This window comes from Choloepus didactylus, chromosome 1, assembly GCF_015220235.1.
Source record: "Choloepus didactylus isolate mChoDid1 chromosome 1, mChoDid1.pri, whole genome shotgun sequence".
NCBI classification, from domain to species: domain Eukaryota; kingdom Metazoa; phylum Chordata; class Mammalia; order Pilosa; family Megalonychidae; genus Choloepus; species Choloepus didactylus.
In genome coordinates this window covers 245,858,893-245,877,446 of record NC_051307.1, presented here as the reverse complement: position 1 = coordinate 245,877,446, position 18,554 = coordinate 245,858,893, and the positions used below count along the sequence as shown (strand labels likewise).

General features: G+C 40.0%; 1 protein-coding gene across 7 annotated transcripts in view; it reads left to right on the top strand.

Moving 5' to 3' along the window:
• The window catches only part of CFAP92 (cilia and flagella associated protein 92 (putative)), a 146,162-nt gene that overhangs the window by 89,776 nt on the left and 37,832 nt on the right, over positions 1-18,554 (top strand). For 5 of the 7 annotated variants that reach the window (XR_005211618.1, XM_037802898.1, XM_037802890.1 and 2 more), the window contains one exon: positions 15,664-16,568. Coding sequence is in view for 6 of the 7 variants with exons in the window: in XM_037802898.1 (XP_037658826.1) it covers positions 15,664-16,568 (905 nt within the window). In the remaining variant the exon portion in view is untranslated. Of the gene's footprint in view, positions 1-15,663; positions 16,569-18,554 lie in introns of those variants that run through there. The other 2 variants (XM_037802916.1, XM_037802910.1) reach the window with 2 other exon arrangements.

Below are 18,554 nucleotides of genomic sequence, written 5' to 3'. Positions count from 1 at the left end.
TTTGCACTTTCAAGACTGTCACGTAGTTGGAATCATATAGTATGTAGCTTTTTCATACTGGCTTCTTTCATTTAATTATATACATTTAAGCATCCTCTATGTGTTTCCATGGATTGAGAACTCATTTCTTATTACTGCTCAATAATATTCCATTGTATGGATGGACCAGAGAGCCTTTGGCATTTAATCATAATTATTTTAAATTCCCATTCTGATAATTCCAAAATCTCTGCCATAACTCAGCTTTGTTCCGATGCTTGCTTTATCTCTTCAGGCAGTGTTTTTTCTTGCCTTTTAGCATGCCTTGTAATTTTTTTTGTTGAAATCCAAACATGATGTATCAGGTAATAGGAACTGAGGTAAATAGGCCTTTAATGTGAGGCTTTATGTTTGTTTGATCAGGTATTAGGCTGAGTTTAATGTCTGATATAGCTGTAGGTGTCAGAAACTTCCATTTCCTCTAGTGTCCTTGTTTTGTGGTCTTGGAATTTCCCAGGAAACTTCTTAAACGGAGTCTGAGCCTTACAGTTCTTGCAGCTGTAATCCCGTTATTATTCAGGAGTCTCATTGATGTGGTGGTAATGTGTGGGTGGTAGGGAGGAAACATTGTATAATCCTATGACTATTCTCAGGCTTTTAGGGAGGCTAAACCTATGGGCTTTGGGCTTCACAAGTGCCTCTCAGGACCCCTGCCAAGGTGAGGCAGGAAGGCTAGAGGGAGCCAACATTGGTAATCCCCTGCCCCCAGACTAGATTACCCTCGGGTAAAGCATTTTCCCTAGACAGGAGGGCTTTTTAATAAGAGAATAGAATGCTCTGGGCCTATTTCAAAATGGTTACTTTTCCCATCACCCATGGTTACTTTTTCCCATCTTCACCATGAGAACCTGGTGGGGCTCCTGGAGGTAAAACTCATGAAAGTTTGGGGCCTCCCTCAGGCTGGGCCTCCAGCAGCATTTAATTCTCAATGTATCCCACACTCAGCCCTTAGCAGTGAGTCAACTACCATTTTAAAAAGTACTAAAAGGCAGTTTTCCTACCTTTTACTGGCTCCAGAGGCTTGTGCTTCCAGTAAACTGTGATTCTCTGCATTCACCTGCTTCTCCAGTCTGATGACTCTGTCAGCAGAAACTAGAAGTCACCTTTTATCTTTTCATTATTAGTTTCCACCTTAATTGTGTTGGGTTCAGGGTTTTCTTCTGTTTTTAATCTGGTGGTAGTCAATATTTCACTTTGCTTAATATTTCTGGCTCTTGTCAAACTAGAATATGGCAGGATTATGCTTCTGGTCCCTCTGTGGTTAGATGTGGCCAGGTGATTGCTTCTGGCTAATGAGTCAGGAATAGATAAAATGAGTGTCCAAGCATTTGATGGGATGAGTGAGACAGAACCTCCAGCATTCTCTCTTTCCATCTGGCATAAGAATGGCAACATTTGAATTGGGAACTGCACCAAAAGGCAGCATCCTTGAATGACTGCAAAGAACTGAGCCTTCTAAATAGATCCAGGCTGAACCTGTATAGAGAGTGAGAGATACATATTTGTTTTTGAAGGCACTGAAATTTTGAGGTTGATACCCCAATATAATCTAGCCTATCTTGAGTGATATTGATATCAGCCTTTTGAAACTTACTGAGTCTTACTTTAAATGCTAATACATGGTTAATTTAAGTGAATGATCTTTGTGTTCTTGAAAGGAATGTGTATTCTCTGACAATTGCATTTATCAAAACGTGATACTTGGGTTGATCAAAATTTCTATATCCATATTTGTATTTGAGCTCTGTATTTCATCAATTACTAGAGAAGGTATGTTAAATTATCCCATTGTGATAGTGATTTAGTCAATTTCTACTTATAGTTAGGTCAGTATATATGTTTTGAGATTATGTTGCTATGTGCTGGCAAATTTTGAGTGATTATATCTTCCTGTAGTGGTTCTCTATCTCTAGTAATCCTTTTCACCTTGAAAACTACTTTATTTGGATTATGTAGTCATACCAGTGCTTTTTTTTTTTTTTTTTTTACTTTCAATTTTTCTGGTCCTTTCTTTTGTAAGATCCTGTAAACAAAACATATTTTATTTTTTATCCTATCTGAAAATCTCTCTTTTAACTGGAGAGATTAGTCAACTTATATTTATTATATCAATTTTTGGATTTATTTTACTGCCTTAATTTGAATTTTCTGTTTCTCCTGATTTTTGTATCTTCTCATTTCTTGCCATTCTTTGTTCTTTCCCACATTCCATTATTTTCCTCTAGTAGTTTGGATGTTATTTACTTTCCTTCTATTTTTTTTAGTGGTTTCCTTAGAAAATTGTACAGGCATAATTCATGCTTAATGTTAATGAATGAACCCCCTTCTGAACCATACAACTCTAATCACATTTCCTGAAGTACACGTATTATTGTCTAGTACTTTTTTCCTATGTTCTTTTTTTTTAACTCCACAAATCAGATAATATTATTATTGTTTCATAGTCATTTTAAAAATAGACTTAGCCACAGATTTTCTATTTTCTTTTTTTCACCTAAGGAAAGTAAAAAATAGCTTGGATTGAGAAAGCAAAATTTGCACTGCCATTCATCAGGCTGGAATAACAGACATAGATAAACCCATCTGCGAAGCTAACAGTAAACAGTGATTTCTAGGGATATCCTGCAGCTGTAAAACAGGTAACTAGTTCTCTTACACATTGAAAAAATTTGTCCTCTAAAATCATAGACTAATGGAAACTGAAGATGTAGAACTTCAGTTTGTTTTCTTTACACAGTATCCTTCATCTATCTTAACTTGGCAGTTTCCAAGAAAAAAAGAACCTGGATCAATTTTGCAATCCAGACTTGATGTTGAACCCTTTATACCCAGGCCTAATTTGTTTTGGATCTGTCAAAACACTGTTTAAGTTTAAAAAACTGTTTAAGTTTCCCCAAAATCCTATGATAACTTTGTTTGGTGAGCTGTCCCACAGTTCCTCTTTTATGCTGTCTTCCTCATTTCTATGAGTCAATTAACCTATTTTGAGCCTCAGATTGGTCCCCAGTTGTCTCAGGCTGATTAGGCTAGGATACTTTACTTCCTCTTTATTCCTCTGAATTTTCCTTCTGGGAAAAATTTCCTTCTTCCTGAAGGAAACTTTAAAAATTTTTTTTTAGTGAATGTCTATTGGTGGTAAACTCTCAATTTCTGCTTATCCAAAAATGCTTTTATTTCACTCTTGTTCTTGAAAGATAGTTTCAGTATGTTTCAATTCCCCCAGGTTGACAAGTTATTTTCTCTTTATCCTTTGGAAGACTTTATTCCAGTGTCTTCAGGATTTCTTTGTACTCTCAGATTGATACTTTTTTAACATAAGCTGTTTTTCTCTAAAGTTGATTTTAAGATCATTTTCTTATCTTTCATGTTCTGAAGTTTATTCTGATATGTAGGCGTAGATTTCTTTTATTATTCTTGGGACTTGTGCTAGCTCAGCCTAAGTATTCATGTCTTTGATCTGTTCTTAAAAATTCTCTGTCCTTTTCTATTTTACCTCTTTCTGATTCTATTCGTAATAGTCTCTTGGAACACCAATTATATATATGTTAGACCTTATAAAATTCTCCTACATGTCTCTTAGCCTCTTTTTATATTTTCCATATTTTTGACTTTTCATGTAAACATGGGCAATCCATTCAGCTCTATCTTCCAGTTCACTAATTCTGCATTCACCTCTTTCTAATCTGGTGTTTACCCTTCCATTTAGATTTTTTTTCTGGGTAGGGATTGGGATTCAGTTTCTAAAAATGTTTTCTCACTGAAGTGTAGTATTAACACTCCACAATTTTTCTCATACTACTCCCAATCTCTAATCTCTCCCTCATGCTGCCCTTTTGTAATTAATCCTTCCCACCCCTAGAAGCCACTGATCTTTTCTCTACCCCTATAGTTTTGCCTTTTCCATAGTGTCATATAAATGGAATCATATAGTAGTAACCTCTGAGAGCAAGTCTGCTGGCAACAAATTCTCTCTTTGTTTTCTTTTATATGAGAATGTCTTTCATTTCACCTTCATCTCTGAAGTATATTTTCATTGGATTTAGAATTCTAAATCTTTTCTTTCAGCACTTTAAAATGTTTTTTCTATTTCCTGTGGCCTCCATGCTTTCTAGTGAGAAATCCACAGTAGTTTGAATTGTTGTCTCCTATGTATAATGCATCATTTTTCTCTGGTTCCATTCAAGATGTGTTGTCTTTGGTTTTCAGCAGTTCAATTAGGATGTATCTGGGCATGTTTTTTTTTAAACTTTATTCTGTTTGGGACTGCCTGAGCTTTTGAATCTTGAAGTTTATGTTTTTTTCAACTTTGGAGGGTTTCAGCCATTATTTATTCAAATACTTTTTCTGCATCACATTTTTTATCTTGGTTTTTTTTTGAGAGTCTTATGATAGGAATGTTAGGTTTTTTATAATGCCCCATGGGTCCCTAAAACTCTGTTTACTTTTAATTTTCAATTTTTTTCTCTGTGTTTTCATTTTGCATACTTTCTATTGATCTATCTTCAAGTCTGTTTATTCTTTCATATGTCCTATCCATTCTGTTCTTTAGCTCATCCAGGGAATTTAAAAATTTTGGTTATTGTATTTTTCAGTTTTAAAATTTTCATTTAGTTCTTCTTTATAATTTCTATTTTTTTGCTGAACCAGTTAACTTTCCATGTGTTTCAAGAGTGTTTGCTGTTACTTCTCGGAGTATGGTTATAAAAGTGGCTTTAAGGTTTTTGTCTGATAATGCTAACATCTCAGTGTTACCACCTGTTGTCTTTCCCTTTAATAATTGGCCAGATTTTTTTGCTGATTCTTTGTATGTCAAGTAATTTTGGATTGCCTCTTACACATTTTGTATATTATATTATGAGACTCTGGATCTTGTTTAAGTACCAAGGAGAATGTTGGCTTTCTTGTTTTAGTGGGCAATCAACCTAGTTTAGGTCAAGCTGCAAGTTCTGACTCACTTTCTGTGGTTGTGGTTCCAATGCCAATTCAGTTTCAAAAGATTTTTGTAGTGCTAGTCAGATCCATCCTGCATGTACACCATCCAGGGGCCAAGTCTGAGAACTGGGCAGTGCTCAACTCTCTAGTGCAATTCTTGAAGCTGTTGTACACTGCTTAAGAACAGATCTATACATGCACAATTCAAAGATAAGCTTACGAATTCACCTACGACTTTATGGGATCTCTTTCTCAAGTGGTCTCCTTTCTACAATATTCCCCACACTTTCTGGCTCCCTAGGAGCCCCTTTCCTTGTTCTCTGGCTAGAAAGGTGTAGCTTTCGTTTTCCCACTCTAAGTTGAACTTCCTGTGACTGGGTCTGCCTAACAGTGAGAAGTGGTGAGAAGACATAGAGAAAAGGAAAGAAAGAAAAAAATAAAACCAGCAATGAGGACCACACACACACACACACACACACACACACAAACACACACATATATACACACACATTCTTTGGTGAGACAGAATTACCCACTTTCAGGGTCATTTTTCAGTACCTGCCCAGCCATTGCTACTGCCACCAGATCGTAGCTTTGGGACTTGAACTTTCCTGAGAAAAGAGCCAAGAGAGAAAAAAAAGGGGGGGCGGATTTTTCTCCACTCTCTCTGTCCCATAGGGGTCCCCCTCCCATGCCTTGGACCAGAAAGAGAGGGCTTCTCTTAGAGCTTTCTCTGCCCATGCCTGGTGCACAATTCTGGGATTCAAGTTTCCTTTGAGCCCAGGCTGGGACATACAGGAGGAAAACCAAACCTAGAAGCTCATTGCTGGGTCAGTTGGTTTCCTTCCCCCAGTGTGCTCTCTTCCTTTTACTTTGCAGAGTTCTCAGCTGCTCTGTGCATTCAGTCTTGGGGTTTCTGGTTGCTTTCACTGAGAGAGGCAGGGTTGGGGTGTTCTTACTCCATTTAACCAGGTTTAGGGGTTCCAGTTTTACTAACTTTTAAAATCTTTTTCTCTTTTTATCCTGATTTGTAGATGTTATTTTTATATTCTGGGTACAAGTTCTGTGTAATATACTTATTGTAAATATTTTCTCCCCATCTGGGACTTGACTTTAATTTTCTTAATGACGTCTTTGAAGGGGACCAATTTTTAACTTTTTCAATTATGATTTGTGCTTTTTGTGTCCTGTCAAAGAAATCTTTGTGCCCATTCTACATTCATGAAGATATTCTTGTATGTTTTCTTCTAGAAGATTTATAATTTTAGCTTTTAGGTTTAAGTCTATAATCCATCTAGAATTAATTTTTTTGTGTATGGTGTAAGATAGACGTTGTCCCTATTGAATTACTTTAGTGTTTTTGTTGAAAATTGATTGATCCTCTAAGTGTTGGTCTCTTTCTGGACTCTTTATTCTATTCCCTTGATATCTTTCTTTATTTTTGTTGTCTGATTACTGTAGCTATATGATAAGTCCTAGAATCAGGTAGTGAGGGTCCTCTGTTTCTCTTTTCCTCAAGATTGTCTTGTCTATTCTTGATACTTTAGTCAGTATCTACCAGAAAAACCTGCTGAGGTTTTGATTGGGATTGTATTTAATATATAGAACAATTTTAGGAGAATTGATATTTTAGCAATATTGCACTTTCCTGGCCATTGAATGCTGTATTTCTCTGTTTATTTATATCTTTAATTTCTCTCTGCAATGTTTTGTAGTTTTCAGTGTACAGGTCTTATGTATCTTTTATTTAATTTCTTCCTAAAGTATTTTATATTTTCACGCTATTGTAATTGGTATTTTTAAGATTTCATTTTCAATATTCCTTGCCAGTAAATAGAAATACAGTAGTTTTGACTTGGATGATATTCTCTTTCATTTTTTTTAAAACCCATCACTTATGCTTATTCTATGTACCTGATCATTCTAGTATCCTAAGTCTCTCTGCATCTGATTTTGCTAGTGGTACCTTCTATCCTTAAGTGCCTTATAATGTTTATTATGCACTCATGTTACATGGAATGTTCTCTGCGGGAATTCTTTGAGGCCTGGTTTGAAAGTGCATTTCTTCAGAGAGGTTTTTTTTTTTTTTTTTTTTTTTTTTTTTAATCATCATTTTATTGAGATATATTCACATACCACGCATTCATACAAAACAAATTGTACTTTCGATTGTTTACAGTACCATTACATAGTTGTACATTCATCACCTAAATCAATCCCTGACACCTTCATTAGCACACACACAAAAATAACAAGAATAATAATTAGAGTGAAAAAGAGCAATTGAAGTAAAAAAGAACACTAGGTACCTTTGTCTGTTTGTTTGCTTCCCCTACTTTTCTACACATCCATCCATAAACTAGACAAAGTGGAGTTTGGTCCTTATGGCATTCCCAATCCCACTGTCACCCCTCATAAGCTACATTTTTATACAACTGTCTTCGAGATTCATGGGTTTTGGGTTGTAGTTTAATAGTTTCAGGTATCCACCACCAGCTACCCCAATTCTTTAGAACCTAAAAAAGGTTGTCTAAAGTGTGTGTAAGAGTGCCCACCAGAGTGATCTCTCGGCTCGTTTTGGAATCTCTCTGCCACTGAAGCTTATTTCATTTCCTTTCACATCCCCCTTTTGGTCAAGAAGATGTTCTCCATCCCACGATGCCGGGTCTACATTCCTCCCCGGGAGTCATATTCCACGTTGCCAGGGAGATTCACTTCCCTGGGTGTCTGATCCCACGTAGGGGGGAGGGCAGTGATTTCACCTTTCAAGTTGGCTTAGCCAGAGAGAGAGGGCCACATCTGAGCAACAAAGAGGCATTCAGGAGGAGACTCTTAGGCACAAATACAGGGAGGCCTAGCCTCTCCTTTGCAGCAACCGTCTTCCCAAGGGTAAAACTTATGGTAGAGGGCTCAACCCATCAAACCACCAGTCCCCTATGTCTGTGGTCATGTTAGCAACCATGGAGGTGGGGTAGGCGAATACCCCTGCATTCTCCACAGGCTCCTCAAGGGGGCACTACATCTTTTTTTTTTTTTTTCCTTGTTTGTCTTTTTTCTTTCTTTTTTTTTTTTTTAACTTTCCCTTCTTTTTTCAAATCAACTGTATGAAAAAAAAAGTTAAAAAGAAAACAAACATACAATAAAAGAACATTTCAAAGAGACCATAGCAAGGGAGTAAGAAAAAGACAACTAACCTAAGATAACTGCTTAACTTCCAACATGTTCCTACTTTACCCCAAGAAAGTTACATAATATAGCAACATTTCAGTGAACTTGTTCCTACTACATCCATCAGAAATTAACAGACCATAGTCATTTCTGGGCATCCCCAGAACGTTAAATAGCTTATCTGTTCTTCTTGGATTATTGTTCCCCCTTCCTTAATTGCTCTCTACTGCTAGTTCCCCTACATTCTACATTATAAACCATTTGTTTTACATTTTTCAAAGTTCACATTAGTGGTAGCATATAATATTTCTCTTTTTGTGCCTGGCTTATTTCGCTCAGCATTATGTCTTCAAGGTTCATCCATGTTGTCATATGTTTCACCAGATCGTTCCTTCTTACTGCCGCGTAGTATTCCATCGTGTGTATATACCACATTTTATTTATCCACTCATCTGTTGAAGGACATTTGGGTTGTTTCCATCTCTTGGCAATTGTGAATAATGCTGCTATGAACATTGGCGTGCAGATATCTGTTCATGTCACTGCTTTCCGATCTTCCGGGTATATACCGAGAAGTGCAATCGCTGGATCGAATGGTAACTCTATATCTAGTTTTCTAAGGAACTGCCAGACTGACTTCCAGAGTGGCTGAACCATTATACAGTCCCACCAACAATGAATAAGAGTTCCAATTTCTCCACATCCCCTCCAGCATTTGTAGTTTCCTGTTTGTTTAATGGCAGCCATTCTAACCGGTGTTAGATGGTATCTCATTGTGGTCTTAATTTGCATCTCTCTAATAGCTAGTGAAGCTGAACATTTTTTCATGTGTTTCTTGGCCATTTGTATTTCCTCTTCAGAGAACTGTCTTTTCATATCTTTTGCCCATTTTATAATTGGGCTGTCTGTACTATTGTCATTGAGTTGTAGGATTTCTTTGTATATGCAAGATATCAGTCTTTTGTCAGATACATGGTTTCCAAAAATTTTTTCCCATTGAGTTGGCTGCTTCTTTACCTTTTTGAGAAATTCCTTTGAGGTGCAGAAACTTCTAAGCTTGAGGAGTTCCCATTTATCTATTTTCTCTTTTGTTGCTTGTGCTTTGGGTGTAAAGTCTAGGAAGTGGCCTCCTAATACAAGGTCTTGAAGATGTTTTCCTACATTATCTTCTAGGAGTTTTATGGTACTTTCTTTTATATTGAGATCTTTGGTCCATTTTGAGTTAATTTTTCTGTAGGGGGTGAGGTAGGGGTCCTCTTTCATTCTTTTGGATATGGATATCCAACTCTCCCAGCCCCATTTGTTGAAAAGACCATTATGGCTCAGTTCGGTGACTTTGGGGGCCTTATCAAAGATCAGTCGGCCATAGATCTGAGGGTCTATCTCTGAATTCTCAATTCGATTCCATTGATCTATATGTCTATCTTTGTGCCAGTACCATGCTGTTTTGGCAACTGTGGCTTTATAATAAGCTTCAAAGTCAGGGAGTGTAAGTCCTCCCACTTCGTTTTTCTTTTTTAGAGTGTCTTTAGCAATTCGAGGCATCTTCCCTTTCCAAATAAATTTGATAACTAGCTTTTCCAAGTCTGCAAAGTAGGTTGTTGGAATTTTGATTGGGATTGCATTGAATCTGTAGATGAGTTTGGGTAGAATTGACATCTTAATGACATTTAGCCTTCCTATCCATGAACATGGAATATTTTTCCATCTTTTAAGGTCCCCTTCTATTTCTTTTAGTAGAGTTATATAGTTTTCTTTGTATAGGTCTTTTACATCTTTGGTTAAGTTTATTCCTAGGTACTTGATTTTTTTAGTTGCTATTGAAAATGGTATCTTTTTCTTGAGTGTCTCTTCAGTTTGTTCATTTCTAGCATATAGAAACATTACTGACTTATGTGCATTAATCTTGTATCCCGCTACTTTGCTAAATTTGTTTATTAGCTCTAGTAGCTGTATCGTCGATTTCTCAGGGTTTTCTAGATATAAGATCATATCATCTGCAAACAATGACAGTTTTACTTCTTCTTTTCCAATTTGGATGCCTTTTATTTCTTTGTCTTGCCGGATTGCCCTGGCTAGCACTTCCAGCACAATGTTGAATAACAGTGGTGACAGCGGGCATCCTTGTCTTGTTCCTGATCTTAGAGGGAAGGCTTTCAGTCTCTCACCATTGAGTACTATGCTGGCTGTGGGTTTTTCATATATGCTCTTTATCATGTTGAGGAAGTTTCCTTCAATTCCTACCTTTTGAAGTGTTTTTATCAAAAAGGGATGTTGGATTTTGTCAAATGCTTTTTCAGCATCTATTGAGATGATCAATTGATTTTTCCCTTTCGAGTTTTTAATGTGTTGTAATACATTGATTGTTTTTCTGATGTTGAACCATCCTTGCATGCCTGGAATGAACCCCACTTGGTCATGGTGTATGATTTTTTTAATGTGTCTTTGGATTCGATTTGCAAGTATTTTGTTGAGGATTTTTGCATCTATATTCATTAGGGAGATTGGCCGGTAGTTTTCCTTTTTTGTAGCATCTTTGCCTGGTTTTGGTATTAGATTGATGTTAGCTTCATAAAATGAGTTAGGTAGTGTTCCATTTTTTTCAATGTTTTGAAAGAGTTTGAGTAAGATTGGTGTCAGTTCTTTCTGGAAAGTTTGGTAGAATTCCCCTGTGAAGCCATCTGGCCCTGGGCATTTATTTGTGGGAAGATTTTTGATGACTGATTGGATCTCTTTGCTTGTGATGGGTTGGTTGAGGTCTTCTATTTCTTCTCTGGTCAGTCTAGGTTGTTCATATGTTTCCAGGAAATTGTCCATTTCTTCTACATTATCCAGTTTGTTGCCATACAGTTGTTCATAATATCCTCTTATAATTTTTTTAATTTCTTCAGGATCTGCAGTTATGTCACCTTTTTTATTCATTATTTTGTTTATATGGGTCTTCTCTCTTTTTGATTTTGTCAGTCTAGCTAGGGGCTTGTCAATCTTGTTGATCTTCTCAAAGAACCAACTTTTGGTGATATTTATCCTTTCTATTGTTTTTTTGTTCTCTATGTCATTTATTTATGCTTTAATCCTTGTTATTTCTTTTCTTGTACTTGGTTTAGGATTGGTTTGCTGTTCATTTTCTAGCTTCTTCAGTTGATCCATTAGTTCTTTGATTTTGGCTCTTTCTACCTTTTTAATATATGCGTTTAGTGCTATAAATTTCCCCCTTAGCACTGCTTTTGCTGCATCCCATAGGTTTTGGTATGTTGTGTTCTCATTTTCATTCGTCTCTATATATTTAGCAATTTCTCTTGCTATTTCTTCTTTAACCCACTGATTGTTTAGGAGTGTGTTGTTTAACCTCCAGGTATTTGTGAATTTTCTAAGTCTCTGATGGTTATTGACTTCTAATTGTATTCCATTGTGGTCAGAGAATGTGCTTTGAATAATTTCAATCTTTTTAAATTTATTGAGGCTTGTTTTATGTCCCAGCATATGATCTATTCTGGAGAAAGTTCCGTGAGCACTAGAAAAGTATGTGTATCCTGGTGATTTGGGATGTAATGTCCTGTAGATGTCTGTTAAATCTAATTCATTTATCAGATTGTTTAGGTTTTCAATTTCCTTATTGGTCTTCTGTCTGGTTGATCTATCTATAGGAGAGAGTGATGTGTTGAAGTCTCCCACAATTATTGTGGAAACATCAATTGCTTCCTTTAGTTTTGCCAATGTTTCTCTCATGTATTTTGTGGCACCTTGATTGGGTGCATAGACATTTACGATTGTTATTTCTTCTTGCTGAATTGCCCCTTTTATTAGTATGTAGTGGCCTTCTTTGTCTCTCAAAACATCCCTGCATTTGAAGTCTATTTTATCTGAGATTAATATTGCTACACCTGCTTTCTTTTGGCTGTAGCTTGCATGAAATATTTTTTTCCATCCTTTCACTTTCAGTTTTTTTGTGTCCCTGTGTCTAAGATGAGTCTCTTGTATGCAACATATTGATGGTTCATTTTTTTTGATCCATTCTGCGAATCTATATCTTTTAATTGGGGAGTTTAATCCATTTACATTCAACGTTAAAACCGTGAAGGCATTTCTTGAATCGGCCATCTTATCCTTTGGATTATGTTTGCCATATTTTTCCCTCTCTCTATTAATATCCTTTATTGTACCCATACCGAATCTCTTTAGTACTGAACCTTTCTCCAAGTCTCTCTGTCCTGTCTTTGTTTCTCTGTCTGTAGGGCTCTCTTTAGTATCTCCAGTAGGGCAGGTCTCTTGTTAGCAAATTCTCTCAGCATTTCTTTGTCTGTGAAAAATTTAAGCTCTCCCTCAAATTTGAAGGAGAGCTTTGCTGGATAAAGTATTCTTGGCTGGAAATTCCTCTCACTCAGAATTTTAAATATATCGTGCCACTGCCTTCTCGCCTCCATGGTGGCTGCTGAGTAGTCACTACTTAGTCTTATGCTGTTTCCTTTGTATGTGGTGAATTGCTTTTCTCTTGCTGCTTTCAGAACTTGCTCCTTCTCTTCTATGTTTGACAGTGTGATCAGTATATGTCTCGGAGTGGGTTTTTTTGGATTTATTCTATTTGGAGTTCGCTGAGCATTTATGATTTGTGTATTTATGTTGTTTAGAAGATTTGGGAACTTTTCCCCAACAATTTCTTTGAATACTCTTCCTAGACCTTTACCCTTTTCTTCCCCTTCTGGGACACCAATGAGTCTTATATTCGGACGTTTCATATTATCTATCATATCCCTGAGGTCCATTTCGAGTTTTTCAATTTTTTTCCCCATTCTTTCTTTTATGCTTTCATTTTCCATTCTGTCATCTTCCAGGTCACTGATTCGTTGTTCAACTTCCTCTAGTCTTGTACTATGAGTGTCCAGAATCTTTTTAATTTGGTCAACAGTTTCTTTAATTTCCATAAGATCATCCATTTTTTTATTTAGTCTTGCAATGTCTTCTTTATGCTCTTCTAGGGTCTTCTTGATTTCCTTCATATCCCGTACTATGGTCTCATTGTTCATCTTTAGTTCTTTGAGTAGCTGCTCTAGGTGTGTCTCTTCTGGTCTTTTGATTTGGGTGCTTGGGCTTGGGTTATCCATATCGTCTGGTTTTTTCATATGCTTTATAATTTTCTGTTGTTTTTGGCCTCGTGGCATTTGCTGAACTTGATAGGGTTCTTTTAGGGTTTGTAGACCAGTTGAAGTCCTTATCTCTAATTTATCAGATCTACAGCTTCGTGGAGTACACTTTCTCTAACTAACCAGCAGGTGGCGTCCACGAGCCACCTGTTCTCCACAAGCCAGATCTCCCCTGCTTAGCCTTTTTGGTGAGTGGGGGAGTGAGTCTTGTGGGGCCCAATTGGTGTACCAAGCTTGCGTGTGTAGTTGGTGTTGCCTGCCCTGTATGTGGGGCGTGTTTCTGGGCAGTCGGGGAGGGGGGGTGGCCCTAACAATCAAATCTCCCTGATGATCCTAGAGTTTTAAAGCTACTGCAATAGTCTAATCCTTCAGTTCAGTCCTGCCACAGTTTGTCTCTGCCACTGACCCACAAGTCTTTGGTATTGGCGTATGGCTCCTGAGACTTGCAAGTGGGCCCCTCTTCCAGGCTGTGCACCCCGAGTCCTCTGTTGAGGGATGACTGTGCTATGTCACAGGTGAGTGCCGTCCCCCCAGGGCAGTTCTGGGTGCTGGGCTGTGTTGGGAGGCTCCCAGTCTGCTCAAATGATGGCTGAATGGGGCTCTGTTAATTCACACTGCTCCCCCTTCCCAGCTCTGGGACATTCAGCTGAGGTTGCAGGGAAGGCTAATGTCCACGCCCAGTTTTGTGGTGTGTGCCTGTTATTTGAAGCACTTCCGTCACACTGGGTTGTCTGGGGCAGCTCTGGGCTATGGGGCTGGTGATGGGCAGGAGTGTTTCCTGTCCACCAGGATGGTGGCTGTGAGCGGACACCCCCCTTTTCTTGGGAAGTTGTGTTGTTTAGTGAATTTTCTCAGCCACTGGATTATTGCCTTTTGTCTCAGAGCTCTCTTAGTTCTGCTCTTGACTTGACGTGCCCAAATTTCAATTCTTTGAAGCTTTCTGTATTGAGCTTCTTAGAGTAATTGTTTTAGAAAAAGCAAAAAGGATTTAAAAAAAAAAAAAAAAAAAAAGGGCCCTCCTCAGAGATCTAATGGGTTATTGAAATGCTAATAGACAAAGCAACCAGGGCCATTAAGGAAAGGTGCACAGGGCAGAGAGATCAGCCTTGCTTCGGGATTTGCATATGCGCCTCAAGGCCTGATCTCCGCCCTTCCCCTTTCTGTGTTCACCAGAACTCCAAAAATCCTCTGCTTTTATTTTGGAGTTTTTCGTGTTGTTTTTTTTCTATGCCTGTCTCCTCTCTGCTGGGCTGGCTGCTCTCAGAGTCTCTGGTGTCTGGTCTCAGTCTATCTATGGTTGGAGTTTGAATCAGTAGAATGAGTTTCCGATAAGAGCAGCCACTGCAATTCTCCCTTCTCCTTCCCGGAGCTGACAGCCCCTCCTCCCCCGGGACTGAGCCTGGCAGGGAGGGGCGCGGGTCCCCTGGCCGCAAAAACTTACAGATTTCGCTGATCTCAGCAGTTCCACGTTTTCGTGAGTGTTGTATGAAGTATGCCCAAAGACAGATTGCTCTGTGGTGTCCAGTCCACGCAGTTCCTGGCTTTTTACCTACTTTCCTGGAGGAGTAACTAAAACATACAGCTCACCAGTCTGCCATCTTGCCCCGCCTTCGAGAGGTTTTTTTAATTACTTATACTGGGTACCTGGGAGCGCCACCAACCTAGGATTATTTTTAAATAAATTCTCAAATCCAGTGTAAAAGAAAAAGTATACTTGGAGTATGAATTGAGACCACAAAACTTGGGTAATGGTTAGCTTTTGATTATAAAATCTTAGCAGCAAAGTTGAAACATGCAAGCTTCCCTGCTTTCTGCCTCCACACTGCTTTGTCCCTCTTTTCCATCTTATTCCCCATGCCTCTGAGCCTTTCTTCTCCCCTCACCCATTGCAATTTGAATCTCAGTTGCCTATTAATATGCTAAAGGTGAGGCTGTGCCAACCCTCTGGGTGTACGTCTGGAAATACGGCTTGACTTTTCCAAAAACCACTCATCTCCACCTCTTCTGAGCCCAACCTTGGGCAGAGTGTCCTCAAGAGACAGAATAATCCTTTGGGACCCAAAACAAGATGTGGGATCCTTACAGGGTCTCCCAGGTCAGCTTTGCCAACCTCCTAGGGAACTAGAAGTACAGATGTGAAAAAGACACATGACCTTGTCCTCATGGCACGCAAAGTTTGGAAGGAAAACAGTAATGACTAATCCTTACCGAGCCACCATCCTGGTGCTCTCACACACATTACATCACTCAGTCCCGGAAAGGTCTTGCAGAGCAGGCCCTCTCATCTGTGTTCTGTGGCCGGGGAAACCTGGGCTCGCTGTGCTGGGAGCCTCGCTTTCCCACAGGCAGCTGTGTGACCTGCTCTGGCCTTGCTTTCTCCTAGAGGCTGTGCATGCCAGTGTACTGCAGATACCAGTTCCTTGACACTCCGGTTCATGAGACTGAGGGCCAGGCCCACGGAAGCCACATCTACTTCCAAGACATTAATGTGATCCTCCTTGGGGCCATGCACCCCAGCGACCTGAGGGAGTACCTGGAGGGTCCCCCCATGGTGGTGGAAGTCCACGATCGCGACCGCAAGTCAGAGGAGTATTCCCGGAAGCCCACCCTGTTTGGGGAGGACCCCCTGGATTCCTGCATCAACCTCCAGGCCCTCATCTCTCCCAGACAGACAGAGAACAACCCCTTTGAAACCCAGACCAAGACGTGGGATCCTTACGGGGTGGCCCGGGTCAGCTTTGCCGAGCTCCTTCTCGGCCACACGTACTTGAACCTGTTTGTCCCCATCCACAACTGCAAGCCCAATCCCACAGGCCACGCCCATGACACCAGGAGCAGGAAGGTCGTGGGGTTTCGGGTCCCAACCGACAGCCTCCAGCATGGCCCAATGCCCGTCGGCAACTACCTGCAGGCCAACTCCGTCCTCAAGCTGCGAGTGGACATCGCTGTGCCCCTGAGGGCCGGGGCCGAAGCCCCCGGCCGAGACCTTGGGGGCAGCCAGTTTGGCCGCATCATTTTCATGTTTGACGCCAAGAAGGCCTTCCTCCTGCACAGCCTGCTACAGGACGTCACCACAATCAATGCCAAGGCCCTTAAGCTCGATTGCTACCCTCTCAGGAACATCCAGCAGATCTTGTCGGCCTTTAAGATGCGGGTGAAGGTCCAGGAGCAGCGGGACCTGGATGTGCTCACCGGCTTCCATCTGCTGGATGGGAAGATCCACCTCTTCATCCTGGAGGGCTTGGCTGACCAAGGCTTGAGGCAGCTGTGGGAGAGCCACCAAAGCCAGTAAGTGGTTCCTTTTGCATGTTGAGTAAAAGTGACGGAGCCCAGCTGTATGGCCTGTGAGTGAAGAGATCTTGCAAAGCCAAGCCCAGACTCAGAGTCCTCATCTGGGAGAGATGAGGTGTAGATTCGGTTCCTCTCAGGGTATGTTATAAGGCTCAGTAATTGGTCTATAACAAGAAGAACTGATTGGGTTTGGTTAAAGCAAAGAATTTAGGGGTATATAGAAACAAGGAAAATGGGTCCTGCCTTCAGACTTCTAAAGGCTCACCACAGTTGATGGGGAGCAGAAAGCTCTGTATGGGTCTAAGGTGGACACCACAAGGAAATAGTTTTCAACTTAGCCCAAGGAAGACATGGCTAGGAGGGGCTGCCAAGCCTGCACGAAGTTCCCCTTCTCTGGGGATTGGGGCCACACAGAGGGGTCCTTCTACAAGCAGTTAAAGCGTCCATTTCTGGGTTGCAGCAGATGGCTCCTCAGAGCGCTTCCACTCTTTGGAATTCTGTTTTCATGATTTGCATGATTTGGGTAAGTAGGGTCTCCCTCCTACAGTCTGAAGGGCCCGTGTCTGTCCTCAGAGTTGAGATGCCCCAGTGCCCAGACACTGACAACAGCAGGGAGTCCAAAAGTCCAGTCTGTCCCCCGGGGAGGGGAGAGCAGCCCTGTGGGGGTCTGCTCTACGAAGATGGCCTTACGTCCAGTTATATACCCAAGAGAACTGAAAATACATGCCCACCCAAAAACTTGTTCAAGAATGTTACATAAACGGAATCATAAAGCATGTGACCCTTTGAGATTGTTTTATTTTTATCTTCACTGATTATGATAACTTGAAGATCCATCTAAGGTGCCTGTATCCATCATTCATTCCTTTTATTGCTGAGTAGTGCTACATGGTATGGATGTGCCACAGTTGAACCATGCACCTACTAAGGGATATTTTGGTTGTTTCCGGTTTTTGACTATTACAAATAAAAAGTCATTTACAGGTTTTTGTGTGGACAGAAGTTTTCATTTCCCTGGGATAAGTGGCTGTATAGAACGTGTATGTTTACTGTGTTAGGCAGAATTTTAAGATGCCCCCCAGGATTCCCAGATCCTGGGCTAAACCCACCTTCTCCTAGTTATTCAACCAAGCACTAACATAGGTACTGCTTTGAAGGGGCTTTCAAGGTGTAATTAAGGTTTCAAATCGGTTGACATGAAGATAGAAAGGTGGGCTTGGCCTAATCAGGAGAGACCTTTAAAAGTGGAACATTTTCTCTGGTTAGTCTAGATGTCGGGGACAGAGGAATTCGGAGATTCAAAAGCATAAGGATTCACTACGTGCTTGAAAATAGAGGTGGATCATATGTCAAGGAATACATTGTCCTCTAGTTGCTGAGAGCAGCCCTTGGCTGATAGCCAGCAAATAAATGGGGACCTCAGCTCTACAATCACAAGGAACTGGATCTTACCAGCCACGATAATGAGCTTGGAAATGGGTGCTCTCCCAGAACTCACTCTGGGTGACGCCTTGATTTCAGTCTTGACATGCTGTGAGTAGAGAGCCCATCACACCACGCTGGACTTCTGACCCACAGAACTGTGAACACATAAATTGCTTTACGCTGCTGAGTTTGTGGTCATTTGTTACACAGAAACAGAATACTGTTTTTTTGTTTGTTTTACTCACACTTACATTTAGTTTTTTAAGAAACCACCAAACTATTTTCCAGAGTGGCCCATATCATTTTACATTCCTATCAGCAATGTATGAGAGATCAATTTTTTTCACATCCTTGCCAGCATTTGGTATTTTCACTATTTTTTATTTTCACTGTTCCAACAGGTGTGGAGTTGTTTTTAATTTGCACTGTGTTCTTAATTTACCTTTCCCTAATGGCTAGTGATGTTGAATATATTTTCATATATTTATTTACAATCTGTGTATCTTCTTTAGTAAAATGCCCCTTCATGTTCCTTGCCCATTTCCTGATTTGATTATT